This window comes from Chelonia mydas, chromosome 24 (assembly GCF_015237465.2).
Source record: "Chelonia mydas isolate rCheMyd1 chromosome 24, rCheMyd1.pri.v2, whole genome shotgun sequence".
Taxonomy (NCBI): domain Eukaryota; kingdom Metazoa; phylum Chordata; order Testudines; family Cheloniidae; genus Chelonia; species Chelonia mydas.
This window is the reverse complement of record NC_051264.2, coordinates 9,160,237-9,180,209: the sequence shown is the minus strand read 5'-3', so window position 1 is coordinate 9,180,209 and position 19,973 is coordinate 9,160,237. Positions and strand designations below refer to the sequence as shown.

General features: G+C 57.8%; 1 protein-coding gene across 2 annotated transcripts; it reads left to right on the top strand.

The window, feature by feature from the left end:
• Window positions 1-1,728: 1,728 nt before the first annotated feature.
• On the top strand, window positions 1,729-19,965 carry TNFAIP8L2 (TNF alpha induced protein 8 like 2). 2 transcript variants are annotated; one of them, XM_007068127.4, is made up of 2 exons: window positions 1,729-1,908; window positions 15,644-19,965. In XM_007068127.4, the coding sequence occupies exon 2, from the start codon at window positions 15,649-15,651 to the stop codon at window positions 16,207-16,209; it is 561 nt and encodes a 186-aa protein (XP_007068189.1). In that variant the 5' UTR covers window positions 1,729-1,908; window positions 15,644-15,648; the 3' UTR covers window positions 16,210-19,965. The 2 variants fall into 2 exon arrangements, with proteins under 2 accessions (XP_007068189.1, XP_043391177.1); XM_043535242.1 differs by having other exon boundaries at window positions 1,761-1,905.
• Window positions 19,966-19,973: the final 8 nt, after the last annotated feature.

Sequence of the window (19,973 nt, the reverse complement as noted above, 5' to 3'; positions counted from 1 at the left end):
CTGGCTGGCACAGAACAGAGAACTGCCTTCTGTGGAGCTGGAGCTAGAGCAGAGCTCTAAAAACTGCCCGTGATGGAGATCAACCCTTTCCAGACAGTCAATTACTGGGCCTCAGTAATCGGGGCTGGCAGGACTCAACAGCAGCTCCCCGTGCCGGAGGGCCCGATTGCCTGGTCACTGCTCCAGCCCCTTCTCGTTACCCCCTGGATTACTCCGCAGGATGGCCATTTGGCTTGATGACGCTCAGTCTTCCGGGCACCGGAGCTCGCCGCCATGGCCTGCTGCCCACGTTTGCAGAGGGACGCGGCCGCATGGATCCCAGGCAGCCAGATGCAGCATGTGTCTGAGCTCCCTTCCCTGTCCGGAATAGCCAGGCTAGCAAGAAGCAAGAAGCAAGCAGCTGGGAAGCAGCCCCTCTAATTCAGGGCATGCAAGCTGAGGCCAGGCAGAAATCTGCCCCATGCACTTAGGGGAGACGGGGGCTGCCCTCCACAGCAGCGTGTATTGTCAAGGGGCAGACAAGAAGTTACAGGAAACAGGATTCCAGGGACTGTGGCTGGCTGGTCCGGGGGTCAGGGCAGACAGGGGGGCTGGGCTTGAAGCAATGGTGTGACCTGGCGAGGCAAGAGGCAGGAGGGGTCTGGCCTGGCAGAAAGCAGCATGGGATCAGGTGTGCCGGCTCAGGGTTCTTCCAGGCTCCGTGTGGCCAGCGGCCCCTCCAGCATGATGCCTTGAGATCTTTACCCGCCACAACCTCCCACTCCCGGAGTAGGTCCATTGTGCCCAGTTTACAGACTCAATGCTGGGATTTCTGAACAGTCGGTGCCCCGCCCCTGCAAACCCAGCGGGGTTTTCTCTGACTCCAACCCCACCCTGGGAATCCGACCCCCGCACAAGGTACCATTGGCGTTAGCCACGCTGCCTCAGCTTGGATGGGCTAGCTCCAAAGCCCAGCGCTGCTCAGCAAAGGCAAGGAACTTGTCTTGTGGTTAGAGCAGTGGGGCTAGGCGCCAGGACTCCTGGGTTCTAGTCCCAGCTCTGGGAAGGGTGTGGGGTCTCATGATTAGAACAGGGAGGGCTTGGCGCCAGGACTCCTGGGTTCTATCCCTGGCTCTGGGAGGGGAGTGGGGTCTAGTGGTTAGATCAGGGGGCTGGGAGTCAAGACTCCAACGTTCTAGACGCAGTTCTTGGAGGGAGCATAGGGCCTGGTCCTTAGGAAGAGGGAATGGAATTCAGGACTCTGCCACTGACTTGCTATATGGCCTTGCACAATGACTTTCCCACCTGTGTGCCTCAGTTTCCCAAGCTATATAATGAGACTAACAAGATTAAGGCCAGCCATGTGGTCCAGTGGGTAAGGCACTGGACTGGCAGTCAGGACACCCAGGTTGTGTTCCCAGCTCTGTGACTCATCGCATGGCCTAAAGCAAGTCACTTTCCCCTCTCTGTGCCTCAGTTTCCCCCTCTGCTGAAGGGTGATTAAAAGTGCCACCATGGTGGGAAGGGGCTGATCCTTGCAGCCCCGTTGTGGTCATCAGGCAGATGGGTGAAGGCCCCTTGTCTTAGCGCGATCAGGCTGAACCAAAGCCAAACCAAGGCCAAAGCGCCTCAAGATAAAGATCTCAGGAAGTTTAAAGAGGAAACAAAAATCTCCCCCGTATCTGACCCATTCTGCCTGCCAGCCGGCTGTTATTTGTGTCTGCAGGGAGCAGTTCAAGCCCCGAAATAAGTCAGCTCCGTCAGCTGACGAGGGCGGGCCCCAGCGACAGTTCCTCAAGGAAGTTTCACTAAGGTTATCTCGTCAGTGTGCTGCCGATTGGGGTTTTTGCCCTCCTCCATGCCAAAGCCTGCTCTGGGGGAGCCTGTATGAGCAGGGGGAGCCGGAGGGCCACAGCCAGGGACGCGGAGGTGAGTGTCTTCTGCGCTGGCGAGGGGGCGCGTTGGGCATCCCGTCCCGTCGGGAACCAAGTGCGTCGGGAACGAACGAGGGCTGTTTGCGGGGAATGGGGGGGTGTCGTTTTCAGTTCGGTTTCTGCCGTAACGAGTTGCGACAGGCAGCGGCTCTGAGTCACCGAGGATGGAATGGGGGGCGGTTGGAGATCAGGCTGGGACACGGGGCTGGATCCTGGCACAGGTTAGCGCTGCAACAGGGCCAGGAGTCTCGCTCGCTTCCTTCCTCGCCCAGATACTCCTGCCCTGCCTCCTCTCCAAATGCACCTCGGAGCACCGGAGATGGAGGGAAGGATGGGGAGGGGGGAGGATGCTGGCTGGGGGAGGTCTGTGCCCTACTAAGGGTGGTACAGGGAGGGGGCAAGGAGTCAGGACTCCTGGGTTCTATCTAGCTCTGGGAGAGGATGGAGTCCAGTGGGTTAGAGCCAGGGGGCTGAGAGTCAGGACTCCTGGGTTCTGGTCTCATTTCTGGGTGAAGAATGGAGCCTAGTGGTTAGAGCAGTGGGGTTGGGAGCCAGGTTTCCTGGCTTCTAGTCCTAGCTCTGAGAGGGGAATGGGGTCTAGTGGGTTAGAGCAGGGGAGCTGGGAGTCAGGACTCCTGGGTTCTATTCCTGGCTTGGGTGAGGAGTGGGGCCCAGTGGGTTAGAGCAGGGGGCTGGGAGTCAGGACTCCTGGGTGGGAAGCCCCCAGCTGGGAAGGGTTTAACCAGGCTGCATTTCCCACAGGGGAAGCTGGGTTTGATACCAGAAGCGGGGGCAGGGGGAGGCCAGGAGACTTCTGAGCAGACACGTGCGTCTCACTCCTCTGCCTTTCTCTCAGTGAAGAAGGCCTGTGCCGGGGGGCGCGCGGAGGGAGCCAAAGGCTCTCCCTGCTGCCCTAGAGCTGAAGTACTGGGAGAATGGAGGCTGCCCGCCCTGGACACCCCAGATCCTCTGAGTGCGAAGGACACTACATCCCCAGGCGATGGATGTGTGTCCCTGGTGGACAGCTGTGAATGGGTCAATGTGCCTAAGGCAGGAGCAGCTGAGGCAGGAGGGAAGGGAGATCTCAGCAAACCCACTGACCCAGGATAAATGCACCACAGCACCCCCCTCCCCTGCATCCCAAGGTGCATTGGAGACACACACACACCCCCAAGCAGGGGCACAGGGAGCCGGGAAAGGCTAGCGGGGCTGGGGAGGCTCAGGCATTTGCTGGTCCATAGGGGGCAGTAAACCCCAAGCAGAGCGGGGCTTCGGGCCTGCCGAGACGCCGCATCGCTTGGCCGAGGCAGAGCCCAGTAATGGTGCAGGTAGCTGGGTCGGTGGTGGCATTAAAGCCACCTGGCATCCCAGACCGGCGGCCAAGGCACGAGCCGTCGGTGGTGGGGTGCGGGGGGCAGTTGCTGGCAGAGTAGAGAGAGGAGCCTGGGTGCATTGCTTTCCCCGTGGGTGGGGGAGAAGGGGTTAAGAGGACATCACCCTAGCTAAGATGCTGGTAGCCCACCGGTCAGTGGAGTTACAGCCCCCAGCTTTGAGATCCCTGCTTCAATTCCCAGCATGGCAGCCAAAATGGCAGCTGTCCTGTTCCCCATCCCAGGGAGGCGGTGTGGCCTAGTGCTTAGCGCACTGGCCTGGGACCTGTGTTCTATTCCTGGCCCTGCTGGCGGGGGGAGGGTGCCTCCATGCCTCAGTTTCCCCATCTGTGAAAAAGGGGTGACGATTCTGACCTCCCTGGGGAAGTACTTTGATGGCAAAAGCTTGGTCTGATTATTACTGAGCTTTTGCACTCTGCCTCTGCGGGGTATCCCCGTGGGAAAGCCCGGTAGCTTTCTGATGTCCCATCGCTGTGCTGGATGCTTGTCAGGGATATTAATAGGCAGGCAACTAAATGAAAACATCCTGAGAAGTTTCAGAGTAACAGCCGTGTTAGTCTGTATTCGCAAAAAGAAAAGGAGTACTTGTGGCACCTTAGAAACTAACCAATTTATTTGAGCATAAGCTTTCGTGAGCTACAGCTCACTTCATCGGATGCATACTGTGGAAAGTGTAGAAGATCTTTTTATACACACAAAGCATGAAAAAATACCTCCCCCCACCCCACTCTCCTGCTGGTAATAGCTTATCTAAAGTGATCACTCTCCTTACAACGTGTATGATAATCAAGTTGGGCCATTTCCAGCACAAATCCGGGGAGAGAGAAAACCTGGATTTGTGCTGGAAATGGCCCAACTTGATTATCATACACGTTGTAAGGAGAGTGATCACTTTAGATAAGCTATTACCAGCAGGAGAGTGGGGTGGGGGGAGGTATTTTTTCATGCTTTGTGTGTACAAAAAGATCTTCTACACTTTCCACAGTATGCATCCGATGAAGTGAGCTGTAGCTCACGTAAGCTTATGCTCAAATAAATTGGTTAGTCTCTAAGGTGCCACAAGTACTCCTTTTCATCCTGAGAAGGCGATTTGGTCTCCTGGGCTGTATGTGGTGCCCGCAGCTGGGCGACGTGTGTGTGATCTTAGCGAAGCCGCTGGCTGGGCCTGTGCCCGGCATGGAGCTGAGTCAGAGCATCCCTGACACCTCAGGGTGTCTTTGCGCCAGGGATCTGAAATCCTAGATGCCTCACAAGCCCTAGAATGATCATTGTCCCCATTATATACTGGGGGAAACTGAGGTATAGAGCGGGCGTAACTTGAACAAAATGCTGTAGGCAAGTCACTGGTTGAGGCAGGACTAGAATCCGGGAGTCCTAGCTCCTCAGCCCCAGTCCTCATCACTAGGCCCCACTGCCCTCCCCGAACCCGCAATAGAACCCAGGAGTCCTGGCTCCCAGGCCCCAGCCCTCATCACTAACCACATTCCCTCCATGAGCTAGGAACAGAACTCAGGAGTCCTGGCTCCCAGTCCCTTACTCTCACCACTAGTCCTCGCTCCCCTCCCAGAACCAGCAATAGAACCGGAGTCCTGACTCTCCATCTCTAACCACGGGCTAACGCGCTCTCCTCTGTCGGGGAATAGAACCCAGGAGTCCGGGTGGGCACTGCCCTGCTGTGCCCACTTGCCGGTGCCGCAGCTGTGGCACACCCAGACTCCTGTTTGCTCCGGGTTTGCTGGCGGCGGGGCTGGCATGCCAGTGACATTTCCCAGCTGTTCCCTTGCCTGAACTCTCCTTCCGCTGAGCGTTTGCCTCCAGGCCGCTGAGGCTGCAGGTCACCGCCCCGTGCCCACGTTCAGGCCTGCGTGGCAGCAAGTCAGGCTGGCGGAGGCCCAGGAACACCCCATCTGTATACGTCAGGAGAGTCACTTCCTTGCCGACCCGCCTGGCTTCGGTGGGAGCCCAGTGAGGAACACGGTGCTGTTCGCACAGAGACAGGGACCACCATTCCCAGCCCTACCCCGCGATGGCACATGCAGGGGATAGTCTTGGCCCCCAGCTATCAGACCCCAGTGGGGGTGACTAACCGTACCATGGGCTGGCACCTCCAGCCCCCGCTGGCTGAGATCCTGCCTGGCTCCGCCCCGGGAGGAAGTCTCGGACCCTACAGAAGGTTGGGAGAGGGGCAGCGGGAGGCTGCGAATCTCATTCCAGTTCCGGCACTGACTCACCATGGGGCGGGGAGCAAGTCACTTCACCTGGATGGCTCAGGCTTCCTGCGTGTAATGCAGAGATAATTGGGCTTTCTCCCCCGGGGTTGGCAGCAGGCTGAGTTTGTGCTCAGGAGGATTGTTGTGGCTTCCAGGTCTGCACTGGCACTTAGGAGCTTTGCAAAGGCCCTGTGGGTCAGGATTATCATCGCTGTACGAATGGGGAAACTGAGGCCCAGAGGCACAGTGATGTGCCAAAGGTCCCAGGGCAAGCCGGAGTCCTGATGTCAAATCGCCCCTGCTCTAACTACTAGAAACACTCTCCTCCAGAACCCAGGAGTCCTGGCACCCACTCCCCTTGCTCTAACCACTAGGCCAGATTAGCACCCCAGTCCATAGGGATTCCAACTCAAATCCAATACTGCATGGTGTCTAAGGAGGGCACATTATCCCATTAGTGGGGCCTGTCAAGTCAGTCAGGACCCATGCGCTGCTGCCCAGCTGATTAATTGGGCTTTATGCTAATCTCTCCACCCGATTGACTCATCTCATTAACTGCCCTCCAGGGGCTCAGTAACATCATGGTCTTAGGACAGAGATGGGACAGAAAGAGGGCAAAGCCCAGACGAAATAATCAGCCCAGCTCCTGTAATGGGCGGAGAGGGGATGGCAAGCAGCAAAGACTGGCCTCAGCGAGCCACGAGGATGCTGGCCAAGCCAGGCAGCTAGCTCAAGAGCTGCTTTTGCAAATCCTTGCTGGCTTGGTTCTGCAACCCTGGGGGCTCGGGGCTGCTTCCCGTTTTAGCTGAGCGAGCGGAGTCTGCAGGGCTGGCGGCTGGCTCGGCGTGATGGTTCTGATTCTGGCTTGGGGGCCTCTCTCCCTGAGGTTACATTCCCCTGCAGCCTTGGAAACCCAGCGAGGGTGAAACTGATTAGCAACAGGGCGAGAAACTGGCCTGTCAAGGGTCACTGTGAAGCGCAGCCAGGCCACGTGGAGGGGGATGCTTTGACTGTAATGCCTCATGACGGTGGGTATGGCCAGTGGGTCCTGAAGCTGGGACCTGGCACTAAAGGGTGGAGGGACAGCTCAGAGACAGAGCCACCCGCAGCGGTGAGAGGGGGTGCCTCCAAAGGGGCATCTGGGTCAGCTCCAGGGCAGCGTACAGCTGGACCACAGCATCCACTAGCCACAGAACAGGTGCAGCCCAGGCAGCTTCTGGGCAAGCTTCCTCCCACAGGGCCCTGCACGGGTGCAGGTAGCCTGCGGGGATGCAGGTAGAAAGGGCAGGGATCACACCGCAACTCAGTGACAGATGTGGGAACGGAGAACCCAGGAATCCTGACTCCCAAGTCCTTTGCTGTAATCACTAGGCACCACTGCCACCATCCAGGTTAAAAGCCCCAAGCAGGGACAACCCGCTTACAGCCCCGCAGAGCCCGCCATCTGTCCCCCATTCCCTCCCACACCTTAGCTCAAGCCAGCTTGCAGGGCCAGCATTCCCCTCCGCCGGAACAAACGACTTCTCCAGGCCCCCTGGTCTGGCCGCCCCAGCTTCCTCCCAAATGGCTGTATCCTTCCAGGAGCAGAAGGGGGTTCTGGAGGCTGGGGAAGAGGATGCATCTGCTGAAGGCATCACTGGGCAGCCCAGGGGAGCAGGCTGCACTGCCGGGCAAGAGTTTAACCAGGGCAAGCAGAAAAGCAGTGACCTGTGTACGGTCACACAGCCTCCGCGGCAGAGCCAGGAACAGAACTCAGATGTCCTGACTCCCCAGTAGACGCCATTCCCCTCCTCAAACCAGGGATGCAACCCAGGAGTCCTGATCCCTAAGGTCCCCTTCACTAACCAGGAGACCCCCAACTCCCTTCCCAGAGCCAGGAATAGAACCCAGGAATCCTGACTCCCAGCCCCCTCCCCCATTAGACCCCACTCCCATCCCAGAGCTGGGACTAGAACCCAGGCATCCTGCTCCAACCACTAGACCACACTCCCTCCACATAGCATGTCCTTCTCCAGGCTCTTTGGCCGAGAGCTGGGAGGCCCCATCCCTTGCCCGGGCCGGAGTGGGAGATGGGACGCAGGACTCCAGTAACAGAGGGAATCAGGCAGCACCACGGCGCACGCAGCTAGTTGTCTCCAACGATCATGTTCACCGGATCAGCCGCCGGCAGCTACACCGGTGAGCGACACGCAGCAAGTGTCTGTCCTTCCCCTGTGATTTGCCAGGACGGCTGACTGCACCGCTCCGCCTCATCGGCTCAGCAGGGCTGCCAGTCTCCCCGGATGAGATGCAGGCACTCAGCCAGCAGAATGAAATCTGCTGTTATCCAGGCCCCAGGGCAGAGGGTTGACTCAGCATGCAGAGGATCCTACTGCTGCCAAAGCACAGCCAAGCAGCTGTGGAGATCTCTGCATCGGCAGCGCAACGGCTGCACATCCATTTCATCACATCTCATCCCCAGGGTGACCCTAGGCAGTGCTGCCTTCCTGAGTCTGCAGAAGCGGCAGCCTGAATTGATAGCGCAGAGCGAGGGCACGAGCGATGCCCTTTAGCTTGGCAGGCTGTTAACTCTGAACCCTAATGATGCTGGTGCAAATGCTAAGGTTGTTAACTGCTTTTTTAGCCAACAAAAATCCAGTTGCTTTCTGTGGGCTAAGCTTGGGGTTGCAGGAGGAGCTTGAGGCTGGTGGGTGGAGCTGGCCTGAGCTACCCCCATTCATGTAAATTTCTTTGTTAACTCTGAACCATAATGATGACGAGAGGGTCAGTGTCACGGTGGGTAACTATTTCACTGCTGAGCACCTTTTAATGGAAGCATCCAGTTGCCCTGGGGCCAGTGAGTGGAGTCTGAACCACTCCATTTATGTCAATAGGGTTGTTAACTCTGGATCCTAATGTTATCATATAAATGTCAATGTGGTTAATTATTTCACTGGTGGTCACATTTTTAGCCAAATTATCCAGCTGCCTTGCAACTGTGGTAGGAGCTTGGGGTTGGTCAGTGGTGTCTGAGCTACTTCCATTATCTCAGTGGCTTGCTAACTGCATCCTGATGATGGTGGTGTATAATATTAACTATTTCACTGCTGATCATAGGATTGTGGGAGGAGCTTGGGGGTTGATGGGCGGAGCCTGAGTTGCATCTCATCGCTATCTTCTCCTCACCCCCAATCTGATGACTGCTCTCAAATCTTTTGAGCATTTTCTATCGGGCTAATAATATAATAAAACTAAGAAATACTGACCCTAAATTAGCAAAAAGCCATTTGAATTTAAGACCCACGCCCCCCCACCCTGGCCATGAGCCAGGGAAGGCCCCTGTTACCAGAATTCCCATTTCCTGGTCTCATCTGTGCCAAGATGTTCATCCTCCCCCTTTACACTCCCATGACATCGTCTTAATCAAACAGACAATGGGGAAGGTGGAACAGGGGCTGGACAAATCTGACCTCTTTGGAAAGCACCAGACCCGGGCTCAGGAAGAGACACAGTTGTTATGCTAAGAGGCAAGGAGAAAAACAGGAAGTAAAGCTGTGTGTGCATGAGACGGAGAGAGAGAGAAACTTTCTGCTGTAACGATCTCTAACCAAGGATCTCAAAGAGCTTTGCCAACATTAATTAAGCTCCCCAGCCCAACCAGAAGGCTGGCCTTGGTGTCAGCAGCGCGCTCGCTAGCACTCGAGAGGGTTCAATGCCTCGCTCTGCCCTTGGACCTATCACAGGATTGCTCTGTGCCTCGGTTTCCCCACTTGGCTAATATGGGAGTCTGATCTATTTCAATTGCCAGCCGTTCAGGGCAGGGAGTGTCCCTTGCTCTGTGTCTGTGTAGCACCAAGCACGATGGAGCCTGGAGGATGGTTGGGGCCTTCCCGTGCTGCTGTCTTAGAAATCTAGAGTCTGATTGCCCAGTTCTTCACGAGGTGACCAGGCTCAGACATAGGGGAAGAGAAAGTGTTTGTTTCAAGCTCATTTTTGCAACTCTCTTGCGGTAAGAGGCACTTCCTGGCAGCTTTGCAGTAAGGGAGGTAGGGCGGGCAGCCTCTGTCCGGCTGGCCCGGAAGCACGAGGGAGGGTATCGATCCAGCGTAGTCACTGGTGACACAAATGGGGTGGCAATCTCGGCTCCCTCCCTGCAAGCTCTGCCACATGCTGGGAATTTCCCTCCTTGCCAAAGCCAGGAGAGCCGGAGGCCTAAAGACACGGGTTGCGTGGGCAGCGCTGCCAAAACAGCCTCTTGAGACGCACGCAGAACCTGCCCCCGGCTCCTCCCCCACCTGCGCTGGTGTGCCGTCCCCCCTCCCCCTACCCCAATACTGCATCACCCATCCCCTGCAACACTGCACCATCCTCCTGCACCACCCCCTGCAACGCCAGTCCCCTGATTCTGCACCACCCCCTCCCCCCGTAACACTGCACCATCCCCCTGCAATGCCCTGGGACACTGCACCACCCCTCCCCCTGCAACACTGCACCATCCCCCTGCAATGCCCTGGGACACTGCACCACCCCTCCCCCTGCAACACTGCACCATCCCCCTGCAATGCCCTGGGACACTGCACAACCCCTCCCCCCGTAACACTGCACCATCCCCCTGCAATGCCCTGGGATACTGCACCACCCCTCCCCCTGCAACACTGCACCATCCCCCTGCAATGCCCTGGGACACTGCACCACCCCTCCCCCTGCAACACTGCACCATCCCCCTGCAATGCCCTGGGACACTGCACCACCCCTCCCCCTGCAACACTGCACCATCCCCCTGCAATGCCCTGGGACACTGCACCACCCCTCCCCCTGCAACACTGCACCATCCCCCTGCAATGCCAACCATGCCGACGCTCCAGCCCTGCAGCGCCCTTGCCCCCAACCCCCTGCATTAGCCCTGCCCACCCCTGCATCGCTGCACCATCCCCTTTGCAAAGCCTCCCAACACTGCATCACCCCAGCAGTCGCTCCCCCCTCCCCTTGCATTAGGACGGGGCTCCCCCGGGCTGCCCCGCTTTACAAGGGCCTTGGGCAGCCCTGGCCCTGGGGGAACATAAAGGCGGATTAAAGGCCTCCCTGCCCCAAGGGCAGGAATCAAGGCCCAGCTTCTCAAAGATATTTAGGCACCGAACTCCCAAGGAACCTACAGGAGAGAGGTGCCCAGTGACCCATGAAGCTCTGAGAATCAGGGCTCCAAACTGGAGAGGGGCTGCTCCATGGTGAGTTGTATGGGGCAGGGGGCTGCGACTGTGGTTCCCCCACATGGGGGGGAGAAGGGGACAGGTGGGATTCGACATGTGCTGGAGTTTGCAGAGCTGGGGCGTTTGCTTTCCTCAGGCTCCCTTCACCCGCTCCTCCTCACAGGTCCTAAAGCAAGGAGGTGCCTGTCCCGCCCCCAGCACCACTGGTGCTGAACACTGCAGTCATTGCTGCATTTATCCTCCCGAGCACTAGGGGGCGCTGTGCTTCAGGGAGCAGGGGGGCTCAGTAGGGGGTGTGCTCCCTCCTGGGTCACCGCTGACCCCAGTGCGGTGCTAGGGGGCGCTGTGCTGCAGAGGGGGGGGGAACCCAATAGGGGGCGCTGTCCAGTTGCTGTCGGTGCTGACCCCAGCGCGGCGCTAGGGGGTGCTGTGCTGCAGGGAGCATGGGGGGCGCTAATGGGGGGGCTGTCCCTTTGCAGGCAGTGATGACCGCAGCACAGCACTAGGGGGCGCTGTGCCGCAGGGAGCATGGGGGGCGCTAATGGGGGGGGCTGTCCCTTTGCAGGCAATGATGACCCCAGTGCAGCACTAGGGGGCGCTATGCTGCAGGGAGCAGGCTGGGGGCTCAGTAGGGGGCGCTCTCCCTTCCTAGTTGGTGGGGACCCCAGTGTGGCACTAGGGGGCGCTATTCTCTTTCAAAATGAGACCTGGAGCCGAGCCCCGTTTTGCAGCCGGGGCACTGAGGCACAGAGAGATGCTCTAATTTGCCCACCCAGGCAGAGTGGGGCCGACCCAGAAATAGAAACAAGATCTGCAGAGGCCGAGCCCACCCTTCCTCTGCCAATCAGGGCTTTTGTCTCCAGCCCTTTCTGGCTTCAGCCCTGCTCACGGCTTATCATAGGATGTGTCCCCTCGGTCCAGCAGCTGGTCTTTCCTCCCCTTCCCAGCACACACAAAGCCAGCAGCGCTGCTGGGAACCCTGGCTGCCCAGACCCCTCTCCAGCTGGAGACAGCCAGATCAGCCTGGGACCTCACACTGAGCGGAAATACCCTTGAAGAGGAATCTGCAATTATCCAAACAATACCAGCCACCGGGGCCCCATTAAACTGGCAGGGGCACTGTCCCCCATCCCTTCCCCAGCAGGGCCCCTCAGGCAGACTAACTGGGAGCCTTCTTCTTCCACACTGATCCACACTCCTCTTCCTCCTTTTGGCCCGATTGATTCAGCCATGTCACAATCCAGGCAGAGCAGCCTGTCCCCAGCTGAGATGTCCCCAGCTGACCCCAATGCAGGGCTAGGGGGCGCTGTGCTGCAGGGAGCAGGAATAGAACCCAGGAATCCTGACTCCCAGTCCCCCTCCCCACTCTAACCATTAGACCCCACTCCCTTCCCAGAGCTGGGACTAGAACCGAGGCGACCTGCTCCAACCACTAGACCACACTCCCTCCACATAGCATGTCCTTCTCCAGGCTCTTTGGCCTCAGTAGGGAGCATTCTCCCCCCTGTGATTTCAGCCACATTCTATATGTAGTCTTTGGCGCTTCCTGCCCTAAAGTTGCTTAGTGTTGCTGTGTGCTGAGAACCAGAGGTGGCTGCATTTCAGCCTGCAATCTTTTTGGGGGGGAGCCGGGGGGGGGGGGAGCACCAGAAAGCAAATATCAGGGGCCAAGACTTGGAAGGGTGACTAGTGATTTTGGGGTGCCCAGCTGAGCAGTTGAAAAGTCATGAAACAGGCCCCCCACCCCACCCCAAATCACAAGATTGGCTTAAAACTCATGAGATTTTTAAAAACAAAGAATACATGTGGGGAAAGAAGCTTTTTTATTCATCTTCAGGGTTTTGAGCCATTGGAGGTGGGGATCCAGCTTTTCTCTGCAGCCACAAGGGCTAGAAACCCACTTTGTTTTTAAATGAAAGCTGGGATTCTTGTATAATCACAGGACTCCAGGAGCTGGGGCTTGAAGAAAAATACCCAAAATCACGACACTTGTGCTCAAGTCACCCCTTAAGGAACCGGGATTTGGCAGGGGACGCATGCTCAGCGTTCTCTCAGAATCAGGCCCCCCTGGAAATTAAAGAACTCTAAATCTTCAAGACAGAAAATCCTAGCTGTTAGTTTTAATTTGACAGGTGCATTTGCAGACGTTCTTTGTTATCCATGTAAACAGTTGATTCTTTTCTGAGGCAAGGCGTTCTGTCTGTCTTCTATGGACTTAGCTAGCCCCCTTACCTTATTAGCTGAACCCCTCACCATCTGTTATGTATTTTTCCCCACAACACCCCTGTGACGCAGGGTAACTATCCCCATTGGGCTGATGGGGAAACTGAGATTCTGAGCTGTTAGGTGACTTGCCCAAGGTCACCCTGGAAGTTTGTGGCAAAGGAGGGACTTGAACCTAGGTCTGCTAAGCTAGTACCCTAACCACTGGACCATCCTTCACCTCAGAAGGAGGCGGGGGCTAGCAGAGAATGGTTTGCTCCATTCATCTCTGGGTTATGGGCCCAGTGCCCTCCCACCATGCCAGCTTGCTCCACAAGCAAGTCAATCTGCCTCAGTTTCCCAATCTGCCTCAGTTTCCCCCTCTCTAAAACAGGGATAACCACACTGCCCTTCCTTTGTAGAGCGCTTTGATAACAGAGTGCTGAGGCTAATCTGGGGCACAGTGTGGGGTTAGCGGTTTGCATCACACAGAGCGGGCGATCCGGATTTAACACCAGGACTCTGACTCCCCAAAAGGCCTGTACATCCAGGGCCGCTCTCGTGACTCGATTGGCACTGCTGCAAAGGAGATGTGACAGTGCAAAAGAAGGCATCTGTGTCACGAGCTGGGGGTCTCAGCCCAGTTCCTGGCAAATCCTCACCTCAGAAGCCTCTGTCATTCATTCACTGCCCCAGCAGTGAAAAAAAGAAGTGGGTAAACTAACCTTTTAGGTGTTCCAGGCCACACAGGGGCATCAGTGGCACAAAGGGGTACAGAGATGCCCTGATTTTGAATGGGTTTAGTCTAGCCAATTACGTTAAGTTGTAGGAATCATAGGGTGTGACGGTCGGCAGATGTCTCCAGATGATCCGCGCGTGCCGAGCACTGGCGGGCTCACTGCAGACTTTGACAAGCCACGATTTCCGTGCCTCGTCTGTTGCTGAGCACGACCAGCTGGTAGAGATGCACGTCAGCTGTGGGGGGACATGCAGCCGAGCTGGCCTTCTCGGAGGAGCGAGTCAGCTCTTCAGTCCTGAGACGAGACGTGGGTAAATGCCATCAACCCCAAAATGAGAAGTGGGCAAAACTCCGGTTAGCAGCGCTGAGCCTCGACGATCCCACCGAACTGCTCCCGCTCCGGTCGAGCCAGGCACTGAACGCTCACGCTCCAAGGGCATCCCCTCCAAGACAAGGCAGCAGCAGGATTTGAGCAGGGGCAGCATGGCTGGGAACCATGCCCTGTGTCCGCCGGAGCTGTGCCCTGGTCTGTCTTTCAGCCAGATCCTCAGCAGGTATAAATTGGCACGGAGGGCAATTAACACCTGCTGGCCTCTGGTTTCACCAGGAATAAATTTGCTGCAAATGGAACTCAGGCAGAACATCTGTGCACAGTTTTGCGTTGGGGTGGCCGTGTCTCATCAGCGCTTTGCTAAGAGTCAGAGATGTCCACGAGCCCCAGGTGAGACATACCTTCCACTAGGGCTGCACTGGGATGGTTTGATCCACATCCCCTCCCCCTTCCAGCCCCCGCCATCTGGCCCAATGCGACACGTCCGGCCCTGGAGCAATGGCATAAAAAGAACACAGGGCTGCTAACTGCAAGGGGGTGGGATGCAGAGGGCACTAGAGGAGAGGGGCTGTCTGCTGTGACCCCAAATCACAGTCTGTAAAGGGGTTCACAAGACACACAGAGAGCGGATGTTTGCTGAGTGATGGGGGGGAGTCATTGGAGAAGGAATGATGGTAACAAAAATTCCCTAGCCCTTAAAAGAGGACAGCAGCAGCAGCAGCCCCATCTTACAGATGGGGAAACTGAGGCACAGAGAAAGGAGAGAATTACCCACAAATCAGGATAGGGCATGGGATAGAACTCAGGGCTCCTGCATTCCAGTCATTAGCCCCTAACCCACAGGAAGGTGAACAAAGTTAGTGCAGATACTCCCTTGGCGTCATGCAGTCAGCACTCTAACGCTCAGCAAGCCAGGTGAGGCCATGGAGGGGAGACCTCCAGAGCACTTGGGTCAGAGAAGCCGGCCCCTCAAGGAGTCGCTCAGGTCGGTGGAAAGAAAGGGTGTCACACCCTCAGATCAGCTCTACAGCACGATACACTCATCGAATTAGAGAAGATCAGGGTTGGAAGAGACCTCAGGAGGTCATCTAGTCCCACCCCCTGCTGAAAGCAGGACCAACCCCAGCTAAATCATCCCAGCCAGGGCTTTGTCAAGCCTGACCTTAAAAACCTCTAAGGAAGGAGATTCCACCACCTCCCTAGGGAACCCATTCCAGTGTTTCACCACCCTACTAGTGAAATTGTGTTTCCTAATATCCAACCTAGACCTCCCCCACTGCAACTTGAGACCATTACTCCTCTTTCTGTCATCTGCTACCACTGAGAACAGCCGAGCTGCATCCCCTTTGGAACCCCCCTTCAGGTAGTTGAAGGCTGCTATCAAATCCCCCCCTCACTCTTCTCTTCTGCAGACTAAACAAGCCCAGTTCCCTCAGCCTCTCCTCGTAAGTCATGTGCCCCTGCCCCTTGTTCATTTTCGTTGCCCTCCGCTGGACTCTCTCCAATTTGTCCACATCCCCTCTGAGGCTCCTCATATAAATACAGGAAGATGCCTGGGCAGAGCTAGGACTCAACGCTAGCTCTGCTGAGTCTCAGCGCAGAGGCTTCACCACAGCGCCCTCTGTCATCCCCACACCCCGTAACAGCGGCATCTCTTTCCTCTCCCTGCAGCCACAATGGAGACGTTCAGCTCCAGGAACCTGGCCCTGCAGGCAGAGAAGAAGATCCTGAGCCGCATGGCCAGCAAGTCGGTGGCGAACGTCTTCCTGGATGACACAAGCAGCGAGATCCTGGACGAGCTGTACCGGGTCTCCAAGCTGCACACCCAGAACCGGGCCGAGGCCCAGAAGGTCATCAAGAACCTCATCAAGGTGGCCGTCAAGATCAGCGTGCTGTACCGCAACAACCGGTTCAGCGCCGGCGAGCTGGGCCTGGCGGAGGAGTTCAAACACAAGCTGCACCAGGGCGCCATGACGGCCGTCAGCTTCTACGAGGTGGAGTTCACCTTCGAGCCGGGCGTGCTGACCCAGCTGCTGCAGGACTGCCGGGATATGCTGCTGCAGCTGGTGGAGAAGCACCTGACGGCCAAGTCCCACAGCCGCATCCGCCACGTCTTTGACCACTTCGCCAACGACGATCTGCTCAGCCACCTCTACAGCCCCGGGGAGCCCTACCGGCCCCACCTGCAGAAGATCTGCCAGGGCTTGAACAAGCTGATAGAGGAGGGGAAGCTGTGAGGGGCGTGGCAGGGGGCCTTGCCTTTCTCCTCCTTCTTAGCCAGCAAAAGATTATGGGAGTTGGGGGTTGTATCCAATAGGGGCCTGGAAGAACCTCACTCCCTTAGGCACCTATGGAAATCCTCGCCAAGGAGCAAGGACCTTCAGGTTTATAGGGGATGGAGAACTGGATGACCCAACGGGACAATCAAGACTCAGGCGTCTCCTGGTTGCTCTCAGGACTGTCCGTGCTCTCCACATGCGCCCCAGACCTCTCCACGCCCTCGTGGATCAGCGCCCCAGTCCCCGACTCTTTCTCCCCATCGATGACTCTTGCAGAGTGGTTATTTTTGTACACATTCGTCTTGTCGTTACTAACACGTTAAGAGGGGAGAAGCCGCACCCGCCTCGCTGTGTTGCGTGGGGGATCTGCTGCCTGGGGGAGCCGGGGCCGGCCTGGGCAGCTACCCCTTGATGCTTCTGTTTGTGAGGCCGGAGGAAGTGGGGCTGGGTTCAGCTCCCGCTGCAGGGCATTATGGGGCTGGGCCGATGAAGGCAATAGATCAAGTCCCCCCCGAAACACTCTCCACTGCAGGGTTGCCCAAGGCCGAAGGGATCAGTCGAGGCTCCACCAAGCCAGCAAAACAGAGGGGGCGGGGGTGGCAGATTCTGAGCTTATACGTCAATTGCACAGAAACGCAATGCCCAGGGGAAGGGACCAGCCACCAGCGTCAGCCCCTGTCCTTGCCGCATGGTTCCTCAGCGGTCAGGTCTAGTCCCCAGGGCTGCACTCAGCAGAGCTCTGCCCCACCATCAAGCTCAGGTTTAGGAGAGTGCAATGCAGCAATGCAGAGTTTCAGGACTTGCAGCAATGCAGAGTTTAGGACTTTCCCTCCCCGAGCCCAGCCGCTGACGCAGCCAAAGACATGGGTGAGGCCACGAGCAGGGTGAGAATGGGGGGGGACCCCATGCAGGTCACAAACTCCATGTCGGTCAAAGGTCCCGCAGGCAAATGGTAGGGGCCCCCCCACGCCTTCCCTGGCCACTCTGTCCTCCTGTCCCAGCCCCTCCTCCCCGCCAGCACCGTGATTCCTTGGCTCACAGTTTATGGCCAAAGGCATGGCAGCCTACGGGGGGCTGGAAGGTCAGGCGATTTCCTCCCAGACAACTCATGACTCCAGAAGGCCCCTTAGCAGCTGGGCTCCCTCCACAGCTGGGGCCTGCGTGAACCCAGGGGCTGCCGAGGTCAAGCAAAGATACCAGCAGCTTCCTCGGAGCGGGCGCGTGGGGAACAGATCAGCAGACAAGGCTACCTTGGCTGGCATGGGCATAGTTAAAGGGTGAGCATGCAGCCCTCAGAGCCACCATCCCCTGCCCGGTTTGCTGCCAGCTCACCGAGAACGCAGCTGGACTGGGCACATCCCAGGCCTGCGACGTCAAACAGCACCCGGTGAAGGAAGGGGGAGGCGGGGGAGACCAAAGCAGGAGCTCCCTGGGAAAACAGCCCCTCACCGGGCTCGTGAATACGAGGCATGAGCCACCTTGGGAGCCAGGTGCTTTCAGCCAAGGGGGGCACGAGGCCAGCGGTTGCCTGCCTCCCCTCTCTGCTAGCCTGGCCTCATCTCCACACACCCCAGGGCTTCCCCCCCAGCCCCTCTCCAGCACTCAGATGCTGGCCTGGTGCTAACCCAGCATATGGCTCTGTCTCCCCCTCGTGGTTGGGGTAAGAGGCTGATTAGTGCCCAGGTGGCATCAATTAGTGGGGGTTGGGGGGAACGAATGCCCCCCCTTCTCCAAAGTTTTTGCGCTTGCTCAAACTTCCACAGGCCGCAGAGCTGGGGGGCGGTGTGGGGGGGGGGGCGCCCAGGGCCCAACCACTTTTAAGCAGCGCTGGGGGACTGACTCAGCGCGGCTGCTCCCACCGCGATCCAGAGCACGGCTCCGGCTGCTCCTCCGGGTAGCCGGGGCAAAGGGGACTGCGACCTGAGGCACAGGGAGGCTCTCCCTGGGTGGCGGAGCACGGGGGAGTCTGCTGAAACCTGCCCCTGGGCAACACCGGCTCCCGCACTGCGTGGGTAAGAGAGAAGAGATCCATGGGCGATAGGATCCGGGTCCCTGTGGGAAGAAGGGGGACACAAGCAGAGTGGAACTGGGTCCCTGCCTTGCAGGGACTAGAATGCGCCCCTGCCCTGTGCCCATCCCACTGCCCTGTGTCCATCCCATTTAGCCCTCACAGCCCACCCCTTAAGAAACCTGGATCTGGGAGGACACATGCCCAGTGCTTTCTGGCCCCCGGAAATTAAAACAGTCCAAACCCTCACTACAGAAACCCCTGGCTGTCAGTTTTAATTTGGCTGGTGCTTTTGCAGACGGAGGGGTCACAGGTTCGATTCCCACCGCTGCCCGACCCACAAGGGCGTGGTAAATCCAGAGCTGGGGGAGCTGCTGGCTTCTCCACATTCCAGGAGCTGCCTTCTACAGAAGATATTAGACCCCAAAAGTAAAACCTTCCCTGCAGATGAGCATCTGTGCTGGTCCCACTACAGCCAGGCAGGTAATTAATCAGAGGAGGAATGTGATTAGCCTTAGGAACTGCCCCAACCTGGTCAGCATTTGGAAGAGGAGCTCCCAGGTGCTCCAGCAGCTTGCACTGGTGAGTCAGTAGGGGGCGCTTTTCCAGCCACCTCAGCCCTGAACCCAGTGCTTTGTGGGGAGCTGCTAAAGGTGCCGGTTTTCTCAAGGCGGCTCCTTGCAGCCATTAAAGCTTCACAATTAAAAGCTGTTACTGTGCCACGGCCTGTGTGAAATGAGTTTGACGGGTCACAGCCAGGTTGGCAGCATACAGGTGTCCATGGCACAAAAGTGGGGAGGCTCTTCAGAACAGGCTGTTTGCCCACGCACCAAAGGGACACGGAGATCGCCCGGGCTCTCAGGCCAGACCCGGCATGGGCATCCAACCACCACTCACCTAGGCAAGGAGGAAGTAGACAGAGGAATCCGCAGTTCCCCGTCGCACGCAGGGATGCAACGTCACCGGTTAGCGGAAGCCAGGTGCACTGGGCAGAGGCCAGGGACGGAGAGCAGCTCTGCTGGCATCGCTGCCCGCGGGACTCGGACAGTTCCAAGGGAGAGGCTGACTGCAGGCAAGGCCAGCCTGGGGCATTGCGGGCAGGTCACCGGGACACACTGGCACAGCGGGCAGGGCAAAGGCAGCCGCCACAGGGACAGGCCCAGAGCCGCTCAGGATTCAGCCAGGGGGAGGCGCTGGTCCTGCTTTCCCATCACTGCAAGCCCGACAGATCAATCTCCCACCCTCACTGCATCAGCAGGCCCCTGACACACCCCACCCCTGACCCAGGAGCCCCCCATTGCTCTGCCATACCCCAGCGCCCACTATCCCAGCCTTGAGCCCTGCTCAGACTCTGCCGGAGCTCCTCAATCCCAACGCAGAGCCCACCACTTCGCTGCTCTCCCAGCCCTGGGCTGCCCCTAGACAGCTCTGCCGCGGCCCCTGCCCTGGGCTACACAGCTTTCCCTGTAACACAGGTGTCATGTGGGCCGTACGCATTGCAATCGAGAGCCTAAGACAAACGACATATCCGCCAATACCGGCCGCACGCTGCAACGGAGGGCAAAACGTCCAGCGACTTCTATGGGAGCAGGATCTGACCCATTTTTGGATCACCTCCCCCCTGACTGCCACTGCTGTACAAAGGCCGACCCAACCCTGCTTTGTGCCTCACCAGGGAAATAAAGGGGAGGAACAGAAATGATTTACCACGGAG